The sequence below is a fragment of the Panthera leo genome, chromosome B3 (genome assembly GCF_018350215.1).
Source record: "Panthera leo isolate Ple1 chromosome B3, P.leo_Ple1_pat1.1, whole genome shotgun sequence".
Taxonomy (NCBI): domain Eukaryota; kingdom Metazoa; phylum Chordata; class Mammalia; order Carnivora; family Felidae; genus Panthera; species Panthera leo.
In genome coordinates, this window is record NC_056684.1 from 33,461,843 (window position 1) to 33,489,830 (window position 27,988).

The 27,988-nt window shown below is 44.6% G+C and overlaps 1 protein-coding gene across 2 annotated transcripts; it reads left to right on the forward strand.

Moving 5' to 3' along the window:
• On the forward strand, window positions 1–27,521 carry HEXA (hexosaminidase subunit alpha). Of its 2 annotated transcripts, XM_042941486.1 has the most exons (14): window positions 1–288; window positions 16,586–16,678; window positions 17,574–17,639; window positions 19,288–19,334; window positions 20,082–20,192; window positions 21,070–21,171; window positions 21,874–22,006; window positions 22,634–22,814; window positions 23,829–23,915; window positions 24,184–24,256; window positions 25,012–25,195; window positions 25,387–25,477; window positions 26,101–26,205; window positions 27,278–27,521. In XM_042941486.1, the coding sequence occupies exons 1-14, from the start codon at window positions 36–38 to the stop codon at window positions 27,339–27,341; spliced, it is 1,590 nt and encodes a 529-aa protein (XP_042797420.1). In that variant the 5' UTR covers window positions 1–35; the 3' UTR covers window positions 27,342–27,521. The 2 variants fall into 2 exon arrangements, with proteins under 2 accessions (XP_042797420.1, XP_042797421.1); XM_042941487.1 differs by lacking the exons at window positions 1–288; window positions 19,288–19,334; window positions 20,082–20,192 and adding an exon at window positions 11,261–11,351.
• Window positions 27,522–27,988: the final 467 nt, after the last annotated feature.

Genomic DNA, 27,988 nt, shown 5'->3' on the forward strand with positions numbered 1-27,988 from the left:
GCCCGGCCGGCCGAGAACGAGGGGACCGGCGGGCCATGGCGGGCTGCGGGCTCTGTTTTTCGCTGCTGCTGGCGGCAGCGTTCGCCCGCCAGGCGCAGGCCCTCTGGCCATGGCCCCAGTACATCCAAACCTCCGATTCGCACTACGCCATCTTTCCGTACAACTTCCAGTTCCAGTACCACGTCAGTTCTGCCGCGCAGCCGGGCTGCTCCGTCCTCGACGAGGCCTTCCAGCGCTACCGCGACCTGCTCTTCGGCTCCAGCTCTTGGCAGCCTCCTGAACCCACAAGTGAGTCGGACCTGCCCCCGCCTCGTTCCCGGCTCTCAGAGGCCCCGCCAGACCTCCTGAGACGCCCTCCTTTTGGCTTCTGCCCAACCCTGTCGTCTAGTCACAACCCTCTGGCCTCCACTTCCTCCTGCGCCTTTTCTCCAGCCGTCATCTCAGTCCCCAGCTCCATTCTCTACTTCGCTGAGCTGACTTCTGGAGCCAGGATTTCTCCGTAATCCTGTCCCCTGGCTCTGTTTCACCAAGAATGCCTGCCGCAGGACTCCAATTCAGTCTGGATATCAAATTGCTGAAAATACTGTGCCGGGAGACATCGAAGGTGATCCCTCCGACCGTGTGCAAGTGTCGCAGGGTCCTAGTGAGGCTGTGACTAGGGCTGGGTAGAGGACAATAGAGCTGACACCAAAAATTGGCAAGATAAGACATTAGAGATGAATTGATCTGTGCAAAATTACATAAAAGTGTCTGACACATAGCATGCCCAGTGAGAGAAATCAGAGAACACTTCCATAGGGAAATGAATTTTGAGCAGCCACTTATTGTGGGGTGGTGGATGTAATTGGCCAGGACTGAAAGAGTATTCCAGAGAGGAAGCAAGGCTTGACCAGAGGTACAGATGGTTCTGATTGAGCTCAAAGTGCTTTGAGGGTGTGTGTGTTGAGAGTGGGGAAGCATTGTTGCATCCACAGGACTCCTGAAACAGAATGCTACGGGCACCAGTGACCGTCACAACAAAGTTTATTACAACGAGAGGCAAGGCCGACCGATCGGGACCAACACTCTTGATAAGAGTGTGGCCCCGAACAGCCGGGTACAGAGTTTTTAAAGCCGATCACATCGTTTTATCATTATCTGGGAACAGAACAGAGAAACAGTTCCCAGATGAGTTAGAAACAGTTGCCAGATGAGTCAGAAACAGTTATCGAATGAGGTGATTATTTTAGACTTTCTGCCGCTAAGTTGCAACCAGTGGATCTCCTTGACCTTGTCTCTGATGCTCTTTTTTTGAGCTTTTGTTTCCTTCGTTGGTAAAGCCTGATTCACAAGAGTATGAAGTATGATTTACAAGAGTAAAAGCAAGGCTGTTATCTTGTGACCTTCAGTGTCAGAACAAAGTTGTTATCTTTCAAGCTAAGCGTTAGCCCTACAGTACAATTTAACCCTTACAGAATGAGGTTGGGGAAAGCGAGACTGAAGTCAGGAGTGCTTTGGATATTGGTTTCATCTAAAACAGAAGGGGCTGGCAGTTTTCTTTAAGTCAGTTGCTGAAAATTGTGTTTGAGGATTATTATTTCACAGCAAATTGGTAAGTAGAGTCAGCAACAGATAGGGATACAATTCTACTTTCTGGGCTTAAAATTTAGAGTTTTCTTGAAACTATTTTGGAATTTAGTTCTCAAGTGACGATGTATAGGTGTTTATGGGGGAAGCCATATTTATGATTGGGCCATATGATTAACATCATTTTGTACTGTGTTTCAAGTGCGATTGAATTACTTTTGCAAATGTTCTCATTTGATTTATAGAATTAAAGGCATTTCATTAAACAGATGGTACTGAGAGAGTGACAGATAATTGAGGCAAAGAAATAAGAGTCTCAGCATCAGGGTAGTTCTCAACTGATAAGATGGATTAGGCTGGGGAGGATAAAAGGGTATTGTGTGTGTGTGTGTGTGTGTGTGTGTGTGTGTGTGTGGTAGGTCACGTATTTCTCTGAATCCTTTATGACAAGTAATGCCTTAGACAAGATTGGCAGTCAGAATGTTTATTTTGGTATAGAGCAGTTAGGGCCTGACTTGTGCAAGAAAAAAAAAATTGTCATCTAACTGGTATGTGCCTGTTCCAGTGCCAGGCACTCTGGAGGTTACAAGAAAAGTATGCTCAGAAGTAGTAGGCTTGGGCGCCTGGGTGGCTCAGTCCGTTAAGCATCTGACTTAGGCTCAGATCATTATCTCTTCGGGTGAATGTGAGCCCTGCTTCTCTCTCTCTATGCCCCTCGTGGGATTCCCTCTCTCTCTCTCTCTCTGCCTCTCGTTCACTTGTGCCCTCTCTCTTGCTCTGTCTCAAAAAAAAAAAAAAAAATTAAAGTTAAAAAAAAAAAGTAGGCTCAAGCTTTGCAGTCCAGTTAGAGAAATATGAAACAAAAGGACACAATGTATTTTAAAATGCCCAAAAGATAATTAGAATGTTTGCCACTGTTGTATAAATTAGGATAATTCCTGTATTTCTAAATTAAGCCTTTACCTCCATTGCTATAGGTCTAGAGTTTAATGAAGAAAATAGAAATGGGGATAATATGTGACAATGGGTCCTGTAAATTCTCTAATAAAAGATTTAGAGACAGATAAGAAACTAAATAAGATGTTTATTTCAATTTGTTACCTTACTGTGAATGAATGTGCTGTATGAGGGTTCTTATCCCTTGAGAGATAATGAAAACTGGTTTGGATGAACATTACCAAAGACACAGAAGTAGCTTCCTTCTTTATTCTTCTTCTGGAGTCTTTCCTTTGAAACATTAGTCTCCTGGGAGGCTTTCAGATGGCTTGAACTATAATCCTTCTTCTGCAAAAACAAGGATGAATCCCTGGAGGGGAAAGCAACATCAGCAAGGCCCACCAGACTATATTTCTCTATGGGGCTGATTTTAGGAAAGAAAACAACATGCAATTTAAATCTTGGCTGACAGCTTTCCATCTCCTTCTTCCACCTAACTTCCTTGTAGGTTCCGGGCCAGTGTTCTTTTTAATGTAGCACAACTTCTGGTTTTGATCTGAACCTGGAATTCAGTGGAATCCATACTTCTCTGAAAAACAAATCTCTTCTTGAGGTTTGATTTGATTCTGAATTCACCTTCAGGAGTTAGCTGTAGTCCACTGATTGCTGAATGGTCTAGGAAGGTGTTTAGTATTTGCTGCCTGTTTTTGTTGTTAGAGGTGTTTCTGCCAACTGGAGGGTGTGTGTTGCATGTTGTTAAACCTGTTAAATGGAATTATTTTAAGCTCTAGATACTTGAGTGAACCTACCTCCCTGTTTTGATTATTGAGCCACATCTTGTTTATGACTCAAAAATCTGCTTCCTTGGGATGGTACCTATCTGACATTGCCTCGAATGCATTTTTTGGGTACCTGGTGGAGTTGATAAAGCCCAAGTTTTTCAGGCAAAGTGCTAAGTCTGATTATGCCATTTGACTGAAGTCTTTGCTTTTCTGAAACTAGTTGATTGAAGCTGTAGTATTTAATGGTTATTAGAAGTTTGCATCTAGTTGTGATATTCACACATTCATACCTGTGAGTTACTTAGGATACCATTGTCCCTGAACAGAATAACTCCTTTTATTCTAGAATGGAAGGAAGATTATTATGTGACTGTCTGGATCCTTCTGCAATCATTATCAATGTTTGATTTGCTCATCCTCAGATATGAAACAAGTGACTAGTTAGTAAGTGGCATAGTTTATTACAATCTAAATCTCCTAAAAAACCTCCTTTGGCCATGCCTTCTATTGCAATGCCTGAAATATAATAGATACTTAATTATTTGTTGGATATATTAAAAGGGCTACTTTGTATAAAGTAGAAAGTGCCATGATTTTTTCTATTTCTAAGAGCATCATAAAGGAGATGGTTTGCAGGTTTCATTTGGAAATGATTGACTTTCAAGTTTTAAATTTGGAGTATTAGCATGTGATTCCAGGGAAAGGAGGATCACACTATGCTGTGGTCCCAACTGGGACTAGTCTTCTCACAAACTTGGAGATGCCTTGGAAGTGCATCTAGGGAGTGTAGGAGGGAAACAGATAAGGTTGGGCAGCAGGGGTGGGGAGCAGGAGCAGTGCTAATTAGTGCTGCACTCTAATTGTACTAGTGGCTATGTACACTTTAACCAAGGACAGGTTATTCCTGCGAAGCCTTGATGGCCCCCTAAGTTTAATGTTTTAAAGCTAAGAGGAAGAGGGGGGCCTGGGTGGCTCAGTCGGTTAAGCGTCCGACTTCGGCTCAGGTCACGATCTCGTGTTCCGTGAGTTCGAGCCCCGCATCGGGCTCTGTGCTGACTGCTCAGAGCCTGGTGCCTGTTTCAGATTCTGTGTCTCCCTCCCTCTCTGACCCTCCCCCGTTCTGTCTCTCTCTGTCTCAAAAATAAATAAACGTTAAAAAAAAAAAATTTAAAAAAATAAATAAATAAAGCTAAGAGGAAGAAAACCATGCAGGAAGAGTGTTTTGCAGTTGAGTTACTTTTCTTGTGAAGGGGTATGTGGAAAATGGAGGGATATATAAGGAGGAGAAATAGGAAAATTTGGAAGGGGATGGGTAGCAGGAGCATAGTTTTTGTGAGGGCCAAAATAATTGTGCTCCATGTTGAATTCCAGGGCCTAGACTAGCTTGGCCACCACCAGCCTCCCTTCCCACAACCTTGTGTTTTCTTTATTGTTAAATCATAATATTTCCGCAATAGCTTGGGATAGTACTGACTCCAAGAAGCTCATCTTGATCAGGATGTGTGTGGGTAGCCTCGGCCTGGTTTATGAAAAATTCAAGTCTCATTTCCTTGAGCTATCATTGCTCCCCCTGGATATTCTGCTTGAAAACCTATACAGTAGACTCAAGATTTATTCAGGAGTCAGCCAGAGAATATTGAGCAATCACTTGTTTAACTATGTGCCCTCATGCAAATCACCTAATTGCCAAGTAGTTGCTGCTCCTTTTTTAATCCTTCTACCTTCCAAGCATTTCTGAAAATAACAGGGAGATAGTGATGAATGTTTTTACAATCTTTGAAGGAAGATACAGTAGAAGGAAGAACTTGGTGACTTTAAAATAAAACAACAAAAACTAAGTCTAAGCCTCAGAGCTGCCGTTCCTCCCATCTGCTTCCACCTGACCTCCTCATCTCCGAACAGAAGAATGAAGCAGGGCATTGCAGGTTTTTTGCCGATTGGTACTTTGTTTTTGTGTTTTGTTTTTATCAGCAAGTGTGAACTCTTTTTTTCTTATGGCTACACAGTTTTTTACTGGGGCTCATTGTCGATTTCTTAGCCTGTTAAAGGCATAAACCTCAATCCTTTTCCTGTGGATTACACAGAAGAAAAGGAGTTTTATTGCCCACCAGTACTTCTTTTAGAAATGAAAGAGGTTACTTTTATATTTCTGCATTTTCCTAAATTTCCTCTGCTGGCCCTGGAAATAAATGAGAAGTCAATATGCATCACCAAGAGGTTTAACCCGTTGGATTAGGAGTTTTCTCCCACCTTTGTGGGGCCCCTGACAGCAAAGTCAGCTGACTAGAGGAGGTTGGGTCTGTAGAGTTGATAGTCTTATGTGTGCAGGGTTTTCTGCAATCTGCCTCAAGGTTTATACATCTATAATCCATCATAATAGAGAAATGGATTTGCTTTCCTTCTCAATTCCTGGCTATAGTGAATAAGACCCATTCCTGTGTCAACTTCTCTTTTTCATTTCCTTTGCTTCTGTTTAAAGCTTTTGTTATTGCTTAAGCTTAGCTTTGCACTCAGCCCTGATCCCTAGCCCATAGTGGTGTGCTATCGTTATGTCCACTTCCTGAAGGTGATTAGACTTGGGTATGGTGTAGAACTCTTGTCTTTGGAAGTGTGTGCTTGGATGCGGGAAGTTTGGGTGCTTACCACCTTTGGTGTCAGTAAGCAGCCTTCTCTTTTGTGTAAAGCTTTGGGAGCAAAGGAGGTGACTTATCAGGTACCTAGTGTCCTAGATGAAATAACTATTGTCATATTTGACCTTGTCCTGGTAGTAGCTAGTACTAAGATCCACATTAGTGGCTTTGGTCTTTGGACTAGAGCCACAGTCCTAGTTTGATTCAGAGTTCTAAGTTCATGTCCCTTTTATATGTTAAAGTCTCAGCCTATTTGCCATACAGAGTGATATCACACAGTAGTGGAGCCTTCAGGCTCCTGTGAGAAGCTCATGAAAAGCCCTCACAGAAGCTGTTCCTATGGTGTGGTTATCCCACGAGGCACCGGATGCTGGGCTCCTCTGGCAAAGTGGCAAAACTGGCTTTTTAAGAAAAAGGAAGTAGAAGGTGGAAGGAAACTAGCATTTATTAAAGAGTGTCTGGCGCTTGCTATATGTTATGCCCTTTAATCTTTGCAACAGCTCTGTTAGGTTGGTGTTATCTCCATCTTTGAGAACTGAGACTCACAGAGGCTAAGCAACATGTACAGGGTTTCACAGCCAGTAGTGGTGGGGCAGAAATTCCAGTCAAGTCTGTTTGTCTACAGAGATTGTGCTCTTTTCAATGTGCAATCTTAGGGCAATCTACTACTTATAAATATTTTCACCAAGTATTATACCAATTAGCAATTTGGAAAACTACTGGCCTTTGGTAGGAGTAAGCTTTGATCATACTTTAGCATTAATTACCTCAGATAATAACTTCTAACATCTAATTGCTTAATCATTAGCACTCACGTTATGAATGTTTTGATCCTGGGCCCATCATTATCAGATTCCAGTAGTATTTTTGGCCAGCTTCCTTCTTTCCATCCATCCTTAGTACAAGTAGTATTTATTAAGCAACTATAATTTGTCAGCACTTGTCCAAGAATATGAATTGAACTGTCCTTGTCCTTAAAGAATTTACAGTCTCTAGAAGTGGGAATACAGACCTACAGTAAAGTATCAGTAAAGTGATTTTTGCTGATAGATACAAAGTGCTTTGGGAACACCTGGCCCAAGTGTATGTGTTGGAGTGGAGGGGAGAGTACATTTTGAGAAGACTTCCATTAAAAGCTGTCCTATCATCTTTGAAAGTAGTAGTTGATGGGGACACAAGGAGTAATCCACATGGGAAGAACTGTACATGGGAAGAGCTGTCAGGAAAGAAGCCTTCATGTCATGTATTTAAGAAACTCAGTCACTAGTTGAAGCACACAGAGCTAGGGTGGATCAGCAAGTTAGCTATATGGTACAGAAGCTTGAGAGAATGAGTTGGAACACCTCCAGGGGACAGGAAGATTCAAAAGGTGACCATGAGAGGGTGTTAAGGTGTTGTTGGGTAACTGCTATGCTAGAATGTGGGTTAGTTCTTCCTCTTGAGTGTTGAAATCACCTAGGATGATAGTCAACCTTGGAATGGAGAGGAAGACTGGGGACCAGGTTCCAAAATCTTGGGTAAATAAAGAGGTGACCAGGATGTTGCAGAGTGTTGGTGGCAAGGAGAAGCTCAAGATTTTACAACTGAATGTCATGGGCCAGAGAAAAGAGGTGTTTTTTGTTTTTGTTTTTGTTTTTTTTACTTGATGGTAGAAGCTAGATGTCCTGGAAGCAGCTGAGAAGAAGCTGCCTCTCAGAGCAAGTTGTAGGGGAAATAGTATTCCTGGGGAGAGCCTTGCTTCAGTTAAAAGGAAATAGACTCAGGATGTTGGTAGTTCATTAACCATGGAACAGGATTCCAGAGGGCTTGTGGGGGTGGGTGATGTGTAGTCCAGGTGGCTTGGTGGAGGAGAGGAAACAACATTTATAGGAATGGGAGTGTGGGTCCAGAACAGAAATGAGCAGAGGTGTCTATATACTGGGCAGAATGACAAAAGATGATAGCACTATGACATCATAGATCCTCCTGTTGGATTGCCATGAAAATAAGCTCCAGAGACCAGCAAGAGTTCATATGCCTGGGAGAATTTAATATATGGTAAAGGAAACATTTGTAATCAAAAGTGAAAAGATGTTTAGTCAATAAATATTTGTGGATGATTGGTTATCCATTTGGAAAACATAAATTTAAACCTATACCTCATATCAAACACAAAAGTAAATTCCAGGTGGATTAAAGATCTAAAGATAAAGGCTATGCCATAAAATTATTAGAAGAATATTAAAAGAATGTTCATATGGCCCCAGAGGCAGAGGAAGCCTTTTTAAGCAAACATATAAAGGAAAAGACAAACAGATTTGACTACATAAAGTGAAAGACAAGCAGATTCGACTACATAAAAATCAAAGCAAGAGAGCCATAAGGTTAAAAAAATAAAGGACCAAATGGGGGAAACGCTTGCAACCTTAAAAGACAAGGTTAAACTCTAAAAGGAGCTCTATAAATCAATAAAAAAATTTTTTTAAGTGCAAAATATATGGCCAGTAAATGCTAAGTGATTCTCAAATTCAGTCATTATATTTAGAATACAGTTGAGGGATGCCTGGGTGGCTCAGTCGGTTAAGTGTCTGACTTTTTAAAAAACTTTTTGTAAATTTGTTTATTTTTAGAGAGAAACAGAGCACATGAGCAGAAGAGGGGCAGAGAGAGAGAGTCCCAAGCAGGCTCTGTGCTGTTAGCACAGAGCCTGATGTGGGGCTCAAACCCACGAACTGAGATTATGACCCGAGCTGAAGTCAAGAGCCTGATTGAGCCACCCAGGGGCCCCTAGTGTCTGACTCTTGATTTCAGCTCAGGTCGTGATCTCACAGTTTGTGAGTTTGAGTCGGGCTCTGTACTGGCGGCATGGAGCCTGCTTGGCATTTTCTCTCTCTCTGTGACCCTCCCCTGCTCACTTGCACATTCTGTCTCTCAAGGTAAATAAACCTAAAAAAAAAAGTAAAATATGGACAAAAAAATGGTATATATATATATATATATATATATATGTATATATATATATATATATATGTGTGTATATATATGTGTATGTATATATATATATGTGTGTATATATATATGTGTATATATATATATGTGTGTGTATATATATATGTGTATATATATATATGTGTGTATATATATATATATATATATTTTTTTTTTTATCAAGCTGGCATAGATAAAAAGGAATTGAGACAGTCTAGTTTTGGAAGGATGTGAAGAGATGGGCCCGTGTATGTTGGTTCAGATGTAAATCAGTACAATAATTTGGAAGAGTAATTTGGCAGTGTCATTAACTGAAATTTTTCATATTTTTGGCCTCGTATTTCTACCTTTAGGAATTTTCCTGCAGAAATCCCTCAACAGGTGCTTTAAAAAAGAATATATATATGTGGGGTGCCTGGGTGGCTCAGTTGGTTAAGCATCCAACTCTTGATTTCGGCTCAGGTCATAATCTCATGGTTCATGAGTTTGAGCCCCGCTTTGGGCTCCATGCTGACATTGTGGAGACTGCTTGGGATTCATTCTCTCTCCCTCTCCTCTCTTTCTGCCCCTCCCTGGCATGCACGTGCACTCTTTCTCTCTTCTCTCTCTCTCACACACACAAAATAAATAAACTTAAAGAAAAGAATGTGTGTGTGTGTGTGTGAGAGAGAGAGAGAGAGAGAGAGAGAGAGAGAGAATATTTACTAGAATATTGCTTATAAGATCAAAAACTTAGAAGCATTCTATCATGTCCACAAAGACAAGTTAGGACTTTGAACTTTTTAAAGTATATTTCAAAAATGGAATTTTATTCAGCATTTAGAAGTAAAGATTGTAGATCTATGTATATTGACGTTAAAAGATCTACCAATTATTGTGGTAAGTGGAAAAAAGTTACAAACTAATATGTTTAAGATCTCATTTTTGTTTCAAAAGTAATCTATACATTTAGGAAAAAAATTGAAAGACTGTGCAAAATGTTAACCAAAGTTATCTTTTGGGATCTAGAATTACAGGGAATTGCTCTCTTGTGGGCAAGGGGTGAGGAGAGAGGAGAACAGATGAAGTTTTAAAAGTAGAGGAAAAATGGAAACTTTTAACTACAACATTTACAAAAGAAGGTGGAAGGGAGAACATTCAGGATTTGTTTTTGGGCTAGGTAGATTGCACTTCTGATTAGGTATTAGTAGTCTCTAAAGGGTGAAAAGTCTTGAGACTTGTGGGAGGAGGCAGTATGGTCCAGACTGAATTCAGCAGCACTATGGAGAGGCTCTAGGCTTGGGGCAGTTGGGTTCTCAGACTCCTACTTGGATAAGAAGTTTGATGGGGGTGGCCTTGCCTCTTCCCCTATCCACAACAATGTACTTTTGCACTGGCTACTTCCCAACTTTAGAGTACCTTTTCTTCTCTTGGTAGCCTGGCAAACACCACTTCAGTGTTCAAGGTTCTGCTCAGAGGTCCTCTCTAAAGTGAAGCATCCCTTCCTTTGTGGAGGTAGCTGTAATATCTACCCTAGCCCTATCACACTGTTTTATAATTGTTGTTTGTTATTTGTCTCCTGCTAGACTCTGAGCTCCTCAAGGGCAGGGACTAGGGCTTGTTTTTATTTTTAACTGCCCCAGCACCTAGCATGGTTCCTGATGTAGAAAAAAAAGCTCAATATATTCTGGTTGGAATGAAGAAATGAATGGGAAATGAAAGATTTCTAGGATTTTCATTAGCCTGAATATGGGGAGAGAAGGCCTGGATGTGACGTATATAAAGGTGGAAGGGGAAGGGGAATAATATAGGCTTGGAGAACCGACACTGGCACCAGCCTAGGAGAGTACCAGGACACAAGGGGGGGGGGCACGGTACACCTGAAAGAGTAGGAGGGTGCCAAAAGCTGGGTTGACTTTCCTAGTTTCCACTCCAGAAGCCAAACCAAATGCCACTTTATAACCAAAATGAATGTTTTCTTTATGCTGCTAAAATTCTGTGAATTAAACTCACTGATATGATAGAAATGTTTTGATTCAGGGAGGAGCAGGTTGGTGCAGGGAGAAGCTATTGGGCACTGAAGTAAAGACATAGTTTCTGGGTACCCTAATTCAGGAATGAGCTCCCCCTTCCAGCGAAGTAAAAAGACCTGAATCTTTGGATTAATGGACCAAGGGTCTTCAAAGTAGTGTCCGAAAAGACACTTTCTGTATGCCTGGGTGTCTTCTTACCATTCCCCACCCTAATTCCAGGACTTCACAAATACTAGGTTTGGGTCTATAGAAGTAATCTCGCCATTAACTATTTGCCATTTATGCCTGATTATCATGTAGCACAAGCATTATGCATACATAGCATTAAATGTGCATTTTTTAATTCTAGCATCATTCATTTTTTCAGCAAACATTTATTGAATGACTACCGTGTGTCAGGCACTGGAAATACAAAGGCACTGAGATTGGTCCCTGCTGTTGAGGAACTTACAGCCTCGGTGAGGAGATAGACAAATAAACAGCATATATTAAGATAAGTGTTGAAAATGTATGTATACGTTGCTTCATGATCTCATAGGAAAGTCTCTTAGGAAAGGGTGGGGGAATGATAGAAAAGTTTTATAAAAGGAAACCAGAGCTGTTTCATAATTAGGTGAGATGAGGAGGCAATGCAGTTTGCTTCACTTGGAGGAAGCAATATGTGCAAAGAAAGGTATGGAGAAAATGTGGCATTTCAGGATTCTGTAAAGAGTTCTTTGTGTTACTGTGGGACTCCCTGCACGGGATCCAAGCAGAGATCTTCATTTTAAAAGATCACAGAGGATAGTAGATTGAAATGGGTATATATGCAGGGAAGGCAATGGAGAGGTTTTGTAGTCTTTCAGGGGAGAATTTATGAGAGGCTGAATTAAGGCATTGACCCAGTGGAGGTGGGAAGGTGGTCATGATTTTGAGATAATAAGGATTTTGTAGTTATAAGACTTAATTGGGTCTTTCTTTTTCAGTGCTGTAATCTCAGTGCTTAGCACAGTGTTTGACACATGGTATACAGTCGATAAATATGGGGTGAATGAGTTTTTAATGTACACAGAAAGATGGGAGAAGGAGGAGGTTTCTGTCAGGATAAATCAATAGATGATACTGTTATCAAACAGAGAGAAGATCATCCAGGAAAAGGAATGAAGAGTTAGTTCAATTTCGTATTTAAGATTTGAAGGGCTTCTAAGCCATTTGAGTGTAGGCCTGTGGGCCGAGTCCCAGAAGAAGAGTTAGCACGGAAAGGTAGATTTGAGAATCATCAACCTACTGTGGGGTGGATGACATTGCCCAAGGAGAGTGTAAGTGAAGAGAAAAAGAGAAGTCCGGAAGCCTGGAAACCCCTGGGAACACTAGCATGTAGGGGCTGGCAAAGGAAGGGAAGAGTGAGGAAGCATATTCAAAGAGAGCTATGTCCTCTAAGCTACGGAGTTTAGTTTAAAGAACATCAGGGGTGTCTGATGCTGCCAAAAGGTCCTAGAAGAAGTGAGCGGCCACCAGAATATTACCTGTGTGACAGCAGGGATTTTTGTCTGTTTTGATCATTGCTGTGTCCCCAGCACTTAGAACAGCCTGGCACATAGTAAGCACTCAGTAAATAACTGTTGAATGAATGAATGAATAAACTGAAAAAGATCCCTTGAATTTAGTTACTGAACCACAGACCCTTGGTGAAGGCATTTTCAGAGGAGTGGTAGAAAAGGAAGCCATATTATAGTGGACTAAGGAGTAGATAGGATGTCAGAAGTGGCTACCAAGAGAGGACTAAGCATGGCCAACTCTGTGATCACTTATGTGCGGGCACTGACTAAGCCCTTTACATGTATTGACTCATTTAATCTTCCCAACAACTCAGTAAGGTAGGTGCTAATCATGATCCCTATTTTTCAGATGAGGAAGCTGCAGCACAGAGAGGGAAAATAACTGGCTCAGGATCTCATAGCTAGAAAGTGTTAGAACTAAGATTTGAACCCACATCTGTCTGGCTTTGAAGTTCAGCACCTAACTGCTCAGGCTACATTTCCTTTAGAGTTTCTTTGGGAACAGTAGGCAAGAGAAAGAATCTGTTGGAGATAACATGGAGTTGAAATCAGGAAGACTTGCAAATATTTGAATGCTGATGGGAAAGAATCAGTAGAAAGAAATAACTTGAAGATTTAGGGGAAAGGGGAAAGCATTTATACAAGAGGAGCCTCAGGAGAGATCCAGAGCACAGGTGAAAGAAAACCCCTTCCACCCAGGTAGGAGAAGGTAAAGACCAGACATGTGTTACAGGTGTTTTTGTCAGGAAGGAGAGGGGAAGGTAGAGATGGATGGGAGTTCTCTTCTGATTGTCTACTGAGAGTAAAGCCAGTGGTGATCAAGTTACAGGCTTGAAGAAAGTGGCTCAAGTTTGAAATAGCTGTTGCAGAGAATAGAAGAAAGGAGTGGTAGAGATGGGAGATTTTCAGGGCAGCATCAAGGGCCCAGCCAAGTTGACAGACCATGATTTTATAGTGACCAAATCCTATCATTACATGATTTTCTCTCTTCCCTCCAGCAGGATGCAGTAGCCAGGGTCGGTGCACAGAAGGCGGATGTGAGATTGATCCAGAGTTGAGGGTTTTGCTCACTGCATGCAGTAGAATAAAATGATAGGTTGTTAGGAGAATTGGCTAGATTGTGTTTGAAGTGAGAGATCAGCACACCCAGGCTGAAGAGAAGATGGGAGAGGACTGAGAACAGTAGAGTAATGGAAGGGTTATGGCACTGGCCTCTGGAGAAGGTTCAACAGTGCGTAGAAAAAGGGTCTCAGAGTTCCACATCCAGATCTGACCTGTCTGTGAGGAATAGGCTAAATTATGCTAAAAGGGGAGAGGTGCCAAAGGTAACTAATTTTTTGTTGTAAATACTTCTGTACTATTTGAATTTTTTTTATCTTCTTAAATTTAGAAAAATGCAAACTGTTCAGTGAACCAGAAGAAAAGAGCAGGTGTACATGAAAGCAGGGGGATGAGGGAGATAGGATGTACTGGCCACAGAATGGGACTCTGGAGCATATTATCTGTGTGTGGAGTCACAAAGTACTAACTCTTCAGAGGAATAGCTGGAATCTGGTCCTACCTTGCCATTGTTTACAGGGGAGAAAATAGTCCTGAGATTCACTCAGCTTAGCAGCAGCTGAACCAAAACAAAACCAACCTTTTCTGATCTCCCTGCTCAGTGCTCTGTTGGCCATGCTTCTTCCTGAGCACTTGAGACTTCAGAATTTCCTGTTGTCCCAGCCAGGCTCATTGTTGAGTGTGCCGGGCCATGCTTCCTACACCTCAGTTCTTCCCAGTGCAGAGAGTGTGGGTGCATGTAGAGGCAGCTGGCCTGTCCCTTGCCTATTTCCTGCTTGCTTCAGGGTAGCAACTTGGAGGCAGAAAACCACAATGATGATACACTGTTTATATCCTTTTAAGTGACCCAGTGTCCCTCCTGTTTTGCCAGTTCTCACATTACCACTGCCTCCAGACCTTCCCCCTCATAACTTGTTTAAATAGCAGCCATGATTCTGTATCTCCTTTATCATCCCAAACCCAAGTGAGTCACTGAGAGCATTTAGGATAGGGAATCTTCACCATGAGATTAGTGGCAGGGGGTGGAGGGATAAGCCCTTAGTTAGGGGCATTGTTCTAGGGAAAAAATTCCTTTCATTTTCATTTTCATCAGATCTTGTAAGGAGTCTACCACCCTCCCCCAAAGGGACTATGGATTTAGAGGATGGCCTGCAGGTGTGTTTTAGAAAAATAAAAATATACTAACAACAAAACAGAAGCTAGATGTTTTCTTACGTTCCAAGCAATTGTTCAGATAAACCTAGTATTTGTACAGCCTCTCGTGTCACTAGGACAGTGACCGTGGCAGTTGTACACAGATAGTTGTGATTTCTCCTCAACTTGGTAGCCTGAAGTCCACGGAATTAACACTTAAAGCCCAGGACTTTTGCCCTCTTTTGGATAGATACGCAGATGATCCCTCCTCCACACGATGATACTGGGGCACTGTGATGTGTGGGAGTGGAGTGGGGGTGAGGAAGAGAGGGATGAGGGCATAGTTTAAGGAAGAATATTCTTTTGTAGTTTTTTTCACTCCTCCCTCTCAGTTAAGTCCTCCTTGGTCTTTGGGGTTTGTAGAGATGGCTTCTCTGCCTGGGGAGCTTGGGAGGGCCCTACAGATTCTGCTTTGAAGGTAGTTTCTGCCCTGGCAGTCTGGTCGTCCTGTCTTGCTGGGGATGAGTTTTCAGGGTTTAGAATAGAGTTGTGAGTTGGCCTGGCCCAGAGTAGCCTCACATTTCCTTCTCCCTGCAGGATGTAGGCAGGTATTAGTGTGGGATACAGGTTATTTACAGGGAGGGGAAAGAATGCATTTGCTTATGGTGGTAGGAATGGGCTCCTTATTGGCTTGCTTCTTGGCAAATCTGCGAGCTGGGATGCGGTCATGTGGTAGTGCTCAAGCAGTTAGAGCTCCTTGAAGGCTTCCTTGAAATGGCTCAAGGCTCTTGGATTCCTTGTGCCTAGAGATGGATACTATAAGGGATCCAGTCTGGTTCTGAATTCTCACCCTGCCTTTTTCCAGACTATCCTATCCCTGACTTTGTGGTTCCATAGGAAGTCATGGTTGTGGTGGTACCAGTGTGGATGTATGTGGCCCCAGAAAAGAATAGAAAGGGGGAGTACATTCGGGTTCAGGCTTGGAGCTGTACAATCAGAACCACCTCAAAGGTCACAAGGAAGAATCCTTAGGAGGAGGGGGAGAGACAGCATGTTAGTATCTTGGCTTTGGCTCTTTTATTTTTTTCGGTGGGGAGGGGTGGCATCTGTAGAACTATGCTGTATGTTGGCTCATACTGGATGGCTTCCCACTGCTAGACAGAAGTCTGCCTCAGACAGAGAACCTGTTTGGGAGAGGGAAGGAAGCAGGTTGGGATGGTGACCATGTCCCTTTGCTGGGGCACCAGCTAGATTATCTCAGGCCTCCTTTGCATAGGAGATCCTTCTGTCATCTGCTTCGTGTGCTTGCATCAGCTCCTGGGCTTTTACAAAATGGAAAACCCTTCACCTGGAGCCCTCAAGAACGGTGCTACTTCAAGTGACAGTCTGCAGTGAGAGGGGGGGTACACCAGAATGTAAAACTATTCCCTTCATCAAAACAAATGTGTAATGAAAAAATGTTAGAACTGAACAGTGTGTTTGTTCTGACATAATTGATTTACATTCCAGCATTGTATAAGCTTTCTGTCTATCAGTATCTTTCCTTTCAACCAGTAGCACAGTTTGCAAGTCAGCAGCTAATCTGCAGACCACACTTTGGGTAGAAGTGCTCTCGAGCTGTCTCTAGTTGAGAAGCAGTTGTTGTGGTGTTGGAATCATGTGCTTACTGTACCCAAACTAGAAATAGAGAGCCCTGGCTACAAAGAGCTGCTGCCAGATCTTTGATACATGGGTCAGGGCGGGTTATGGGAGAGAGGGCAGCACAACAAAAATGAAAAAGTTGAACAAGTGATGAGGCAGTGCCTATGGCAAGGGTAAATGCCCTGTCCTCCTCCCTTGCCTCTCCCCACATGCATGTGAGCAGAAGGGACTAGAGTTAGGGACCTTCCTATGAGACCTTGGTTTTACCTGTTAGCTTCTGGTGACAGGTCAGCCATGTTGAGTTTACCCTGTCCTTGCAGGAAAACAGCATACACCGGAGAAGAATTCATTGGTTATCCTTGTGGTCCTTCCTGGATGTGACCAGCTTCCTTCTTTGGAGTCGGTGGAAAATTGTAAGTGCCACCCCGTTCCCTGTTCTAGAAGAGCAAGCACTTGTCTGGAGATATAACTCTGGTTGGCCTGGCCTAAGCTCCTGATGCTAGGCCCAGAGCCCTCCATGACTGTGGAGACCCAAGGTCACCAAGTGCTGAGAGACACAGAAGTGAATCTTTTGTATGAACTCTAACCAGTGTCTGAAGGTTGACTGTGGAATGTCACATTGGCTTTTCACCGAGTCCCACGGGACACTTGTCTTCTGAACTGCATATAATTCCAATGCCATTTTAGGAATTTGCTGATTTTCTTTAAGAGAGAAGGAGTTTTTGGGCATGACTAGAATTTTTGGACATAATGATTGAAATAAAGCCAAATCATTAGCACTGTGATGCCTCCGTGCCCCTGAGCAGCAGCAGTTGGGAACTTCTCAGTCTTCAAAGTGAACGTTCTAGTCTTGGCTTCCTCCTCTCATTCTTGGATGAAGTAGCTGAATGAAACCTGAAGACGAAGGGAGAGGAGGGTGATTACAAAGGCTTTGGGAACATTGTAACCTGGACACATGCCTCCAAGCATCCCTGTCCCCTTCATACTCTCAGCTAAGGGCTGGTGGAAACTCGTGTTTCTGGAGGGGGAGGAAACTGAACCACAAGGCAGGTGGTGTTTTTCTGCTCTAGCTAGACCCTCATCATGCATTATCTTTTAAGGCCTGCAGAGCTGCTGGGTGACCTCCCTCTCACTCTAGTCCAAGGCCTAGCTGACCTGCAGATGCTCTCCTCTGGGGATGTCTCCTCTTTGAATGGAAAAAAAATGTGATCTTTCTGCTGTTTTTTAATCCAAGGATTTACACAGAACATGTGATCTGTAATCTGAGAGTAGAATCCTTAACCAATGGAGTCATTTCTGTCATTTCAGACACCCTGGTCATAAATGATGATCATTGTTTCCTCCTCTCTGAGACTGTCTGGGGAGCTCTCCGAGGTAACATGGGAGCTGATGCTAGAATGGGGAGAAAGGGGTGATGTGGGAAGGTTGGCATCAGTGGGTTGGGAGAATAGGGCTGAGGGTCCGGCACATACCCCCACTTTAGGAAGCTTTCTTTATGGAGATCAGTTGGAGTGTTTCCCGGTCTCCCTGAAGGGAGTGTTCTCCTTACAGCTGTCCCAAGAAATTGATGGGTGTCAGCCTGTGCAGCGGCAGCAGTGGCCCTCCTGGGCAGGTGCTCTGGGGCAGCAGTGAGAGGCCCAGCAGGCTGATGCTCGGTGCCGCAGGGGACAGGCTGCTTGGGAACCCCACCACAACACTGCCTGTTCGGCTGTCACTAAACACACATTATTAGAAAGATGCATTGTAAAGGACAACCATATCACAAGAAATAGATAAATGTCAAAAAAGAAGTAAATAGTAGTAAAACATGCAGAACTAGATTATTTCAGGAGAAATGAAGACTTTCTTAGCTAACAGGTGATGGGCCTGTGCCCTTCCTCTTGGTTTACTGAAAAGGTATTTGGTCCTTAGATATAGACTTAGCCAGATACCTCTACTACTTTTGTAAAACTTCTGCTGGTGAATGAGTAGGGAAATTCTAAACAGAATTTCAAACCTTGTTTTGGTTTGTCTTTGTTCACTTACCCCTCCTCTTCCCTCTCCTGTGTTTTGGAGAAACAGCATGCTGATTCCCCTTTCTGCTCTCTTACACCTTTCATGCAGGGGCTAATGATTAGTCAGGTTGAGATAAGGGAAAATCTGGGACTCCAGAATTTTGGGTGTCATAGTCAGGGTAGAAAGAAGCCAAAATGGTATAGAAGCAGTCTGCCTTGAAGCAGATGCTGAGTGACTGTCAAGGTTTCAGATTCTTTCATTCTGAAATTTTGAGACTCTGGAAATCCTTCACAGGGCCTCTGCTAGGTTTTCAGAAGAGGGGCTTTAGCTGTTGAATCCATACAATGCTCTGGACTCAGCATGCCTGCCCTTAGGCCTTACCAGAATCTAGAAGTCTGTGTCCACTGGACTGGGGCATTTGCTGCCTACCATACTTCAGCTCTCTCCTTATAGCTGGTTCCCTTCTCCAGCTCCGAAGAGGAAAGGTGGCTGATTCTTTGTCTTCTAGGTCCAGCCGTGGACCCAGGCTCCTTGGAAACTTAAGCTTATGATCACTTTTTCACAATTCAATCTGGGATAATAGAAGGGGCAGTAGATTGAGGACCCTTTTTTCTCTGTTTCCTTAGCTCCTGATCAGTATTAATTATGGAAAGCCTTACATGTGTGAACTGGCTTGTCCCTGCACCTCTCCACACAAGCACACATCTTGGCCTCTCTTAATACTCTTGTGAGTTCAAGGCTTGGAAATTATGGATAAGAGGCCTGTGGTTTTGAGGGTGTGTTCAAGGAGGGGTACTAATCTGCTACCCTTACACTGCTACCTCCCCAAATAAAATACAGAGTAAAAATAGCTACCGGCTTCCTCGTATCCCCTTTGCATCCGTGTGGAGACTCATTAAGCCCGTACTACATCTGCTTTTATTGTGTGCCCAGGCATTCTCCTCTGCCACATTGGGAACCTTCCAAATGGGTGCATCTTTTTCCCCACCTCTCTAAGCCTTTACCCTGCCTCTCTACTTCCCCATAGGTCTGGAGACTTTTAGCCAGCTAATTTGGAGATCTCCCGAGGGCACGGTAAGTGGGGGCCCTCCAAAGAGGCTCCTTTTAAATCTCTGGAGTTGTCTCTCAATGTTGAGAGTCCAGAGAATAACTTATTGCCTTACACAGAGTCCTGGTGGCTCAAGATGGCCCCAGCAAGAGTTAGAAGGAGGTGTGGGTAGAAACTGGTTTGGTAGATTTGGCCTGTTTGGAATCACTGTAATTCAGTTCCCCTGAGTAATGACCTTGAGACCACACTGCTTTAAAGAAAATAAACAGGGGCGCCTCGGAGGCTCATTCGGTTAAGTGTCCAACTCTTGATTTCAGCTCAGGGCATGATCTCAACGGTTTGTGAGATCGAGCTCTGCATGGGGCTCCACGCTGAAGTGCAGAGGCTGCTTGGGATTCTGTTTCTTCCTCTCTTTCTCTCTGCCCCTCCCTTGCTCACGCACATGTGTGCGCATGCTCGCTCTCACTCTCTCTCTCAAAATAAATAAATAAACTTAAAAAAAAAAAGGAAACAGATGAAAGTGAAAATCCAGAATTTGTAGGCTGAGTGGTGTGTGGGACAGCTATATCTGGCTAGTGTGGGACTGTTACTCTCTGACAGGTGCCTCCTGGTGGTCATTGAGGTAGAGATGTGGGGCATTTGGAGAGATAGTTACTCTACAGAACAGTCATAAATTGGCTTTTGAAAGATTAGGAGACTTTTCCTCATCCCCCCTCCATTCCCATGGTGAGTTCCCTTTGAATCCTGACTGCTTCAATGTTTGATCCACACAGTTCTTTATCAACAAGACTGAGATTGAAGACTTCCCCCGCTTCTCTCACCGGGGCTTGTTGTTGGATACGTCTCGCCATTACCTGCCACTGACTAGCATCCTGGACACTCTGGTACCCAGGCCTTAAGGCCATCTTTGCCCTTAGTGTTCTGGGGTGTTGGGGCAGGGATAGGCCAGTTGCCATATTCCTAAAGAGTTACAGGGTGAATGTATGTAACTTTAGGAGCTCCTCAGAAAATGGAAAAGATGACCCGCTCTTTAAAAAAAAAGAAGAGGGCTTTAAATCTATCCCACTGGCTACTCTGGACCAACCAATGTCCAAGTTATCTCCAGGAATGCAGAAGGTGATTTGGGGAATTGGTTTTTTTGACATAGCAGTTTAGCTTAGGACAAAGTCATAGGAAAGATCCTCAAAAGCCATAGCTGGCGATGTTCCTATTTTGAGTTTCATGAGCAGTCTTATCTTACAGTTGCTGATCCAACTCATGTATCTACCTTTTCCTTTGCTCCTCTGATGGAATCAAAGCAGTAGACACATCTGTCAGTCTTGGCTCTGAGGTTTATAGGCTATGAGATTACTAAATTCAGCAATAGACTTCACAGTTTGGATAAACGTTAGTCAGACAACCTAAAACAAATGGCAGGGAGAAGTATTAGTCTTCAAGGTATTGTGGTGCTTTTGGAAGACCAGTGTGCCACATAGTTTAAGCCATCCTTTCGGTGTGGCTAAAATTCATCTCAAAAAGAGGAGGCGCTGCCTCTGTCAGCCATCCTCGGATGTGCCTTGGCAGAAGAAGGAATATGCTAGGTCTTCCCTCTATGGCAGGCACTCCCTGGTCGGAAGATTTGATAGATAGACCCTATGAACACTTATTAAGAAGCTGGGGCAGGCTGGGCCTATTGAGGTATGTGGAGCAGCCTGCCTGTATGTCTACCTTGGGAAAGTGGAGAAGCTGTGATGGGCTCATAGCATGTGCTCTGGTCTACAGGACGTCATGGCATACAATAAATTCAACGTGTTCCACTGGCATCTGGTCGATGACTCTTCCTTCCCATATGAGAGCTTCACTTTTCCAGAGCTCACCAGAAAGGTATGTCTCAATTTCTCCAAGACCAAGTTTATGAGCTGATGTCTGAGCCTGGCTATGGCCCTGCTGGCAAGGACACTGGCTGTCATCCTAACCAGCCAGTTTTAGAGACATACTGACTTAGAGGAAGGGCACTGGATTTGGAATCAGGAGACCTAAGTCTGAGTCAAACTTTGCATTAATTTTCACTGTGACAACTAGGAGATAATCTCTCCTGGTGTTTGTTTGTTTATATTCTGTTACCTACCTTGTTGTCTCACTGGCATTTTGACACTCAGATAAAGCAATAGATGTGATAGCTTTATGGGAAATTCTGATAAAGGTCCTTGGAGATAGTCCCTGATACCAAAGAGCTGTGTAGGTTGGGGCGCCCGGGTGGCTCAGTCAGTTGAGCGTCCGACTTCGGCTCAGGTTGTGATCTCGTGGTCTGTGAGTTCAAGCTCCGCGTCGGGCTCTGTGCTGACAGCTCAGAGCCTGGCGCTTGGTTCGGATTTTGTGTCTCCCTCTCTCTCTGCCCCTCCCCCGCTCATGCTCTGTCTCTCTCTGTCTCCGAAATAAATAAACATTAAAACAACAACAACAACAACAACAAAAACCTGTAGGTAGATTTTCTGATATCCAGGGAGTCCTGGAGGCATTTTGAGTGTCTTCTACTCTGCTAGCCTTCAGGAAGTGAGATTGTTATGGGCGTCTCTTGCCTTTCAGGGGTCCTACAATCCTGTCACCCATGTCTACACAGCACAAGATGTGAAAGAAGTGATTGAATATGCACGGCTTCGGGGTATCCGTGTGTTGGCAGAGTTTGACACTCCTGGCCACACTCTGTCCTGGGGACCAGGTAAGAATAATGTCGGATAGAGGGAGCCTACTGGTCCCCCTCAGTGGGCTTCAGGGCATTGACTCTTGGATGTGGTGTGCCTGGCCTTGGTCCCTGGAAGAATGGTTTCCATCAATAACTTCCACCTGGGAACTTAGATAGGCAGAATTTATTTTGGACAAAGGAGTCCACTTCTTAGTATTAACCTCTGGGCAGATTCTTCTCAGATGCCTTTGTCTTAATGATGCTCTTGCAATTTGTGCCCTAGAGCGGAAGAAAGATTTTGTCAGTTTGGCAGCAGCATCAGGCTCTCTGCTTTCCTGCCTAAAGGCAGTAGGAGAGCAGCCTTTGGGAGCAAGGGTGACCCCTGCTGGAAGCAATATGTCAAGGCAAGAGTGTGTATGTTGATCGCAGTCTGGCTGTAACCCAGACTCATGATAGTGAATATATTTTTATTTCTTTGACTGTGACTAAAAGTTCATGGTCACCAGTGTATGTGAGTGCTTGATGTTCCTACTTATGTGCATTGCAGTTTTTATGAGCACAATATCTTACTTTGTGCAACTTAATGTCCTTAAGTATATGACTGTGGGGGGGGGGGGGTTCTATGTATTTGTGACACTTATGTGGGGTTCTTTGTCGGCTTAGGTTTCCCTGGATTATTGACTCCTTGCTACTCTGGGTCTCGTCCCTCTGGCACCTTCGGACCAGTGAATCCCATTCTCAATACTACCTATGAATTCATGAGCACATTTTTCTTGGAGGTCAGCTCTGTCTTCCCAGATTTTTATCTTCACCTTGGAGGAGATGAGGTTGATTTCACCTGCTGGTATGATCCCCTTTGGTTTTCCCATTGCTTCCTGTGTGGAATTGCTCACTCAGAATAGAGGTTAGCTCCTGAGAGGCTACCTATCTCAGGTACTCCTCAGGGGCTAACGTCTGAGAATAGTCTCAATCCAGATGGCTCAAGTCTTAGGTCTTTCCTCTTACCCCTGTATTGAGGCCCTACCTGATTTTGGCAAGGTTGTGAATATGTGACTATCCCTTCCTCCTGTCATGTCCTTGAGATACATATGGAAGAACCAGATATGGGCACAGAATTGTCCTGGGAAAATCCAGGATAGGGAAAAATAATTCCCACTTTTGAAGACTTAAAATAGTCTGGTTGAAGAGTGAAGACACAGGTGAATTTGAGAATACTATATGTAATTGTTTGTTGGTTTTTTTTTTTTGTAATTGTTTACTAGGTATTAAACTGTAAGGTTCAAACCCTCAGATTTACTTAGCTCAAGAGACGTTGATGGGCTTCTCTGAGAAGTGGGCACTAGAACTGGATCTGGGGAAATAGTTGGCTTTTTTGAGCGGTAGCGGAGGGAGAAAACATTCCAGGAGGAAATGTGAGCAAAATATAAACGTTGTTGGGGGAGGCAAGTGCAGCAGGTAACAGCAACACTTGTACCAATCTGGAATAAAGAATAAATGTTAAGGGAAAAGCAAAATATGCGTGGGTAGGGGGTTAAACAGAGAAGCCAGAATCCAGTGTGCCAGAGCCCCAAACCAAGACCTCAAACCCACATGCTGTAGTCGAGACAAGTTAATATGCGTTCTTGTTGAGAGTTTGAATTTAAAGCTCTTCAGGCCCAAACTCCTCCTTTCTCAGCCTGTGTCAATGGCCCCCATCACACAGCTTTGTTCAGCCACACCTGCCATATTTGGAGGCTCTGAGATCCAAAGTTGATTAGTTTTTCAAGTGAAAAAAAGAAGTTGTGGGAGGCCAGGTGACTAATCGCCAAGTTTTTGAGGCTGTTGAAAGAATTAATCTCCATTTTCTCTTGGGATTCAGGAGGTCCAACCCAGATATCCAGGCCTTTATGAAGACGAAAGGCTTTGGTAATGACTTCAAGCAGCTGGAGTCCTTCTACATCCAGACGTGAGGAAGGAAAGAGGGTGGGCAAGGTCCCTTGGGATTACCTCCTTATGGGGTCCTCTCTTTTCATACCAGGACCAGGCCCTGCTTGACCACCCTCTGGGCCCCTGAAAGGGTACTTTGTTCTATCCTTTCAGCTTTGGAGTAGTCAGCTCCCAACTGGGGAAGGCACTGCCCAATTAGGAATGGGCCCATAGCCAGCCTGAACCCCTACTGGCACCAACAGCCTAGAACCTACTTGAGCTGACCAGACCCTTTCTTTACTCTCCAGACTGCTGAACATCGTCTCTGCCTATGGCAAAGGTTATGTGGTGTGGCAGGAGGTGTTTGATAATAAAGTAAAGGTGAGCCAGGGGCATAGAGAGAAGGAGCCACCTGTAGTGCTTCTTTTGGTCTCTCAGCCCTTTCCTGCCTCTGCACAGACTGGTCCACCTGGGGTTTAGATTAGGCTTTACTGTTCAGAGCACCGGGGGCCATCTCTCCATTTTCTCCTCCAGAAAGGTCACAGAAGTCTGAGACCTGGGTGTGAGTGTCAGAGCTTCTGTCTATCTTCCCTCAGCACAAACTGATCATGAGTTATTTCTGCTGCTAGGTTACTTAGGATTCCTGAGACTGGCATGCTGGGTTGGATTTTCCTTTCTGAGTCATAGACTAGGGTCTTCCAGGTCTGGGAGCAGGGCTGCCTTCTTCGTTGTTGATCAGTTAGATCCCAGCCTCTTGCCAAATGGAGGGGTTCTATGGGAACTTTATCTCATCCTCAGAAACATCTGGGGATTCTTTGACATGGTAGCTCTTGACAAGTCTCCTGGGCCCCACTGCTTGCCTCCCTTAGCTTACAGCCAGTATTACTATCTCATTGTGGACAAGGAGGCTCTAGGAGGACTGAAAGAGGAAGCAGCTGGGAAGACTCCTAGGGCCAATAGAATCCCTGGCTTCTGCGCTGGGCTGGGAACTCAATAGTGAGGAATCACGGAGAAATACTTTGCTGCTTGGGAACAGAGCGGCCACATACCCCTTGGCCTGGTTTGCTTGCATAAGAATGTGGGCCAGAAATCTCCTCAGCTATGTGCCATAACTGCCATTTGACCTTTTGTGACAGGTTCCTCCAGATACAATCATCCAGGTATGGCGAGAAGAGGTACCAGTAAATTATTTGAAGGAGCTGGAGCTAATTACCAGAGCCGGCTTGCGTGCCCTGCTCTCTGCCCCCTGGTACCTGAATCACATAACTTATGGCCCTGACTGGAGAGATCTCTACGTGGTGGAGCCCCTGGAATTTGAAGGTGAAAGCAGGGAGCTCTCCTTGCTGACCAGATGAGGCTGGTGCACAGAGTGGGAGACAGGAGGGTCTGGGCTAGACCTTTCAGGTTAGATGAGATGAGCTGTTTGAAGAGAGGGCTACATTGGGAAGGTGGTAGAAACCCTAGGGTTACTCCCCTTGTTCCCAGCAGCCTGTTGTTGCTTGTTTTCTCAGGTGGCGCTCAGCAGAAGGCTCTAGTGATTGGTGGAGAGGCCTGTATGTGGGGAGAGTATGTGGACAGCACAAATCTGGTCCCCAGACTCTGGTAAGGGTTTCCTGAGGATGTGGGTGCTGGGCCTGTGGGCCTGGGTTCTTCTTTATAGACTCATTCCTGTCCAGTCACCCCCAGCAAGTACCTCCTGAGAGAAGGCCTGAGAGAAGGAGCATTGGAGTGATCCTTCTGCTTGTAAATTATACTCACCTATGTAACTTCCACACAGGATAAGGTTTGTTATCCCCACTTCACAGATACAGTGAGGCCTGGAAAGCACAGATGACTTGCTCGGGACCCAGCACTTAAGTTCATGATTCCTGTGAAAAGACTTCCTTAATGCTGTTTTCCTAGCAGCTTGACCAGGCCTGGCTGGGTATGCAGATTGTACATTCTGAGAACACCTGTTGCTCCCGTCAATAACAGTTCGTGATGCCTTTACAACTTACTCTGGTACCATATCTTTGGGAGAGGAGGAGAGTGGGATCAATGATCTGTACCTTAATGACGATGGAGCTGAGCCCTAGAAGTCCCTAGGAGCCCTCCAGCCAGGTTGTTGCTCTGAATAACCTTGACCCTGAGTCCAGGGTGCCTAAATAAGAGAGAGCAGCCTGTGGGTGTCCAGAACCTTTGCAGGGAATGCGGGAGCCAACCTGGTACACGACCCTTCCCTCCAGGCCCAGAGCAGCGGCCGTTGCTGAGAGGCTGTGGAGCAACAAGTCGGTGACTAACCTGGACTTGGCCTTTAAACGTCTGACACGGTTCCGCTGTGAGCTGCTAAGGTAAGCAAGCAGGCCGTGTTGGGGCCTTCCCACAGTGGTGGGCAAGTGGGGGCTTACTGACAGGAAAAGAATACTAATAATAGCTAATGCTGACAGAGGTTTACTGTGTAGCGGGCACCGTTCTCAGCTCTCTACGGGCATTATCTCCTTGAATCTTAACCACAACTCTGTAAGGTAGGTAGTTTTATTCCCACTTTAGAGATAGGCAGTGAGGCACAGAGAAGTTAAGTAACCAGTCCAAAATCATTCAGAACCAGGATTTGATCCAAGCCAACTTCAAAGTCTATGTGTTTAGCCATGGTTATGCCTTTATGGACTCCCGTGACACCTGTGCCAATGTTGGGGATGGGCCTGAGTAAGGTGGTCATTTCCCTGTTTTATTTATTGACTAAGTCTTGAGGACTTGGTGGATACAGCCTAGTGCTGAGCTGAGAGCGAGCCATGGCAAGGTCTAGGCCTCAACTATCTAATTCACTGGGCAACTTTGAGCCTGTTCCTTACCATCTCTAAGCACGTTGCTCACTTGGATAATAAAGGAGGCATGCCCAGAGGTCCTCTATGGAGATTGGTCACATCCTGGAATTGGTGAAGCTAAAAAGGATTTCATGTCCACACCTCTGCAGGGACAGGACAGCACATTAGTTCCCCACTGCCACTGCATTTAGAGCATTTGAGCCATTAAAGGCGGGCTCAGTGGGCCAAGAACACTAGGCACCCCTTAGGCATCAGCTCTTTTCTAAAAGCACTGAGTTATTTGGGACTTGGGTACAGAGATAAGCAGATTAGGAATAGGGATGTGTCCCCTCAAATTCCTGGATGTCTCTGTATCAAAATCACCTGGAGCGCCTGTCAGATTCTTGCCAACACATGACCCCAGTCCGAGCAAGAATCTCTGGAAATGAGAGATACCTGAGCAATTCTGGTGTACAGGGGCAGTTTGAAATCCACTGAAATAGGAGAAGTCGGGGGGGTGGGGGGAGACTGTTGGTTGTGGTGGAGGTGTTGCTGGGGCGTCAGACTGACTCCTGTCTGAATGGCTCATCTCGCCCTGTTTCTTCATGTCCTCTTGCAGGCGAGGTGTCCAGGCCCAACCCCTCAATATAGGCTACTGTGAACAGGAGTTTGAACAAACCTGAGCAGCTCCAGGCACTGAAGAGGGTGCTGGCCCTAGGAGAGTGGTAGTGGGGCCAGGCTTCCACTGCATCCCGGCCGGGGGACGGAGCCCCTTGCCTACGTGCCCCTGTGCACGGAGAGAAGGGGGCCAGTGTTGGCACTAGCATCCAATAAAGAGTGATGTGGCTTTTTTCCATAATGAACATGGACTACCTGTGTAAGAAAAATGTGAATGGCTCTGGGGTAGTGAGTTGCCTTCACTGGCCTTCTGCTCCTGAGAGTGTTCGGGCTTATCAGGGCCCAGCCAGGTTGGGCTCAGTGTCTGCCCCTGGAGGAATCTTACAAGTTGAGGGCTGGGAATGAAACCCTGTGCAGCCTATGGCTTGTGTGACACCTCTCCCACCCCTGACACGTAGTCTAAACACATACCCCCATCCTCAGTCTGCTCACTTCCCTCCAAGTGCGAGGCCACTTGGACCTCCAAGGGTTCCATGTATGGAAGAAGGCATATTAGCAGCCCGAGGAAGTTCTGGGAGAGGGAAGGTCTCTCCCCCATGCGTACTCACACACTTCCCACCCCTAGAGCTTTTCTTCTGCTATGGATTTCTTGTTTCTTACTTTGTTTTGTTTTGTTTCTTTTTCAATTTTTTTATATAAATTCTAGTTAGTT

Coding starts and splice junctions, on each gene's coding strand:
- HEXA (XM_042941486.1), top strand. CDS start 36: ATGGCGGGCTGCGGGCTCTGTTTTTCGCTGCTGCTGGCGGCAGCGTTC. Junction 22,815..23,828: donor GAGGTTGATTTCACCTGCTG/GTATGATCCCCT, acceptor CTTGGGATTCAG/GAGGTCCAACCCAGATATCC. Junction 24,257..25,011: donor TGTTTGATAATAAAGTAAAG/GTGAGCCAGGGG, acceptor CTTTTGTGACAG/GTTCCTCCAGATACAATCAT.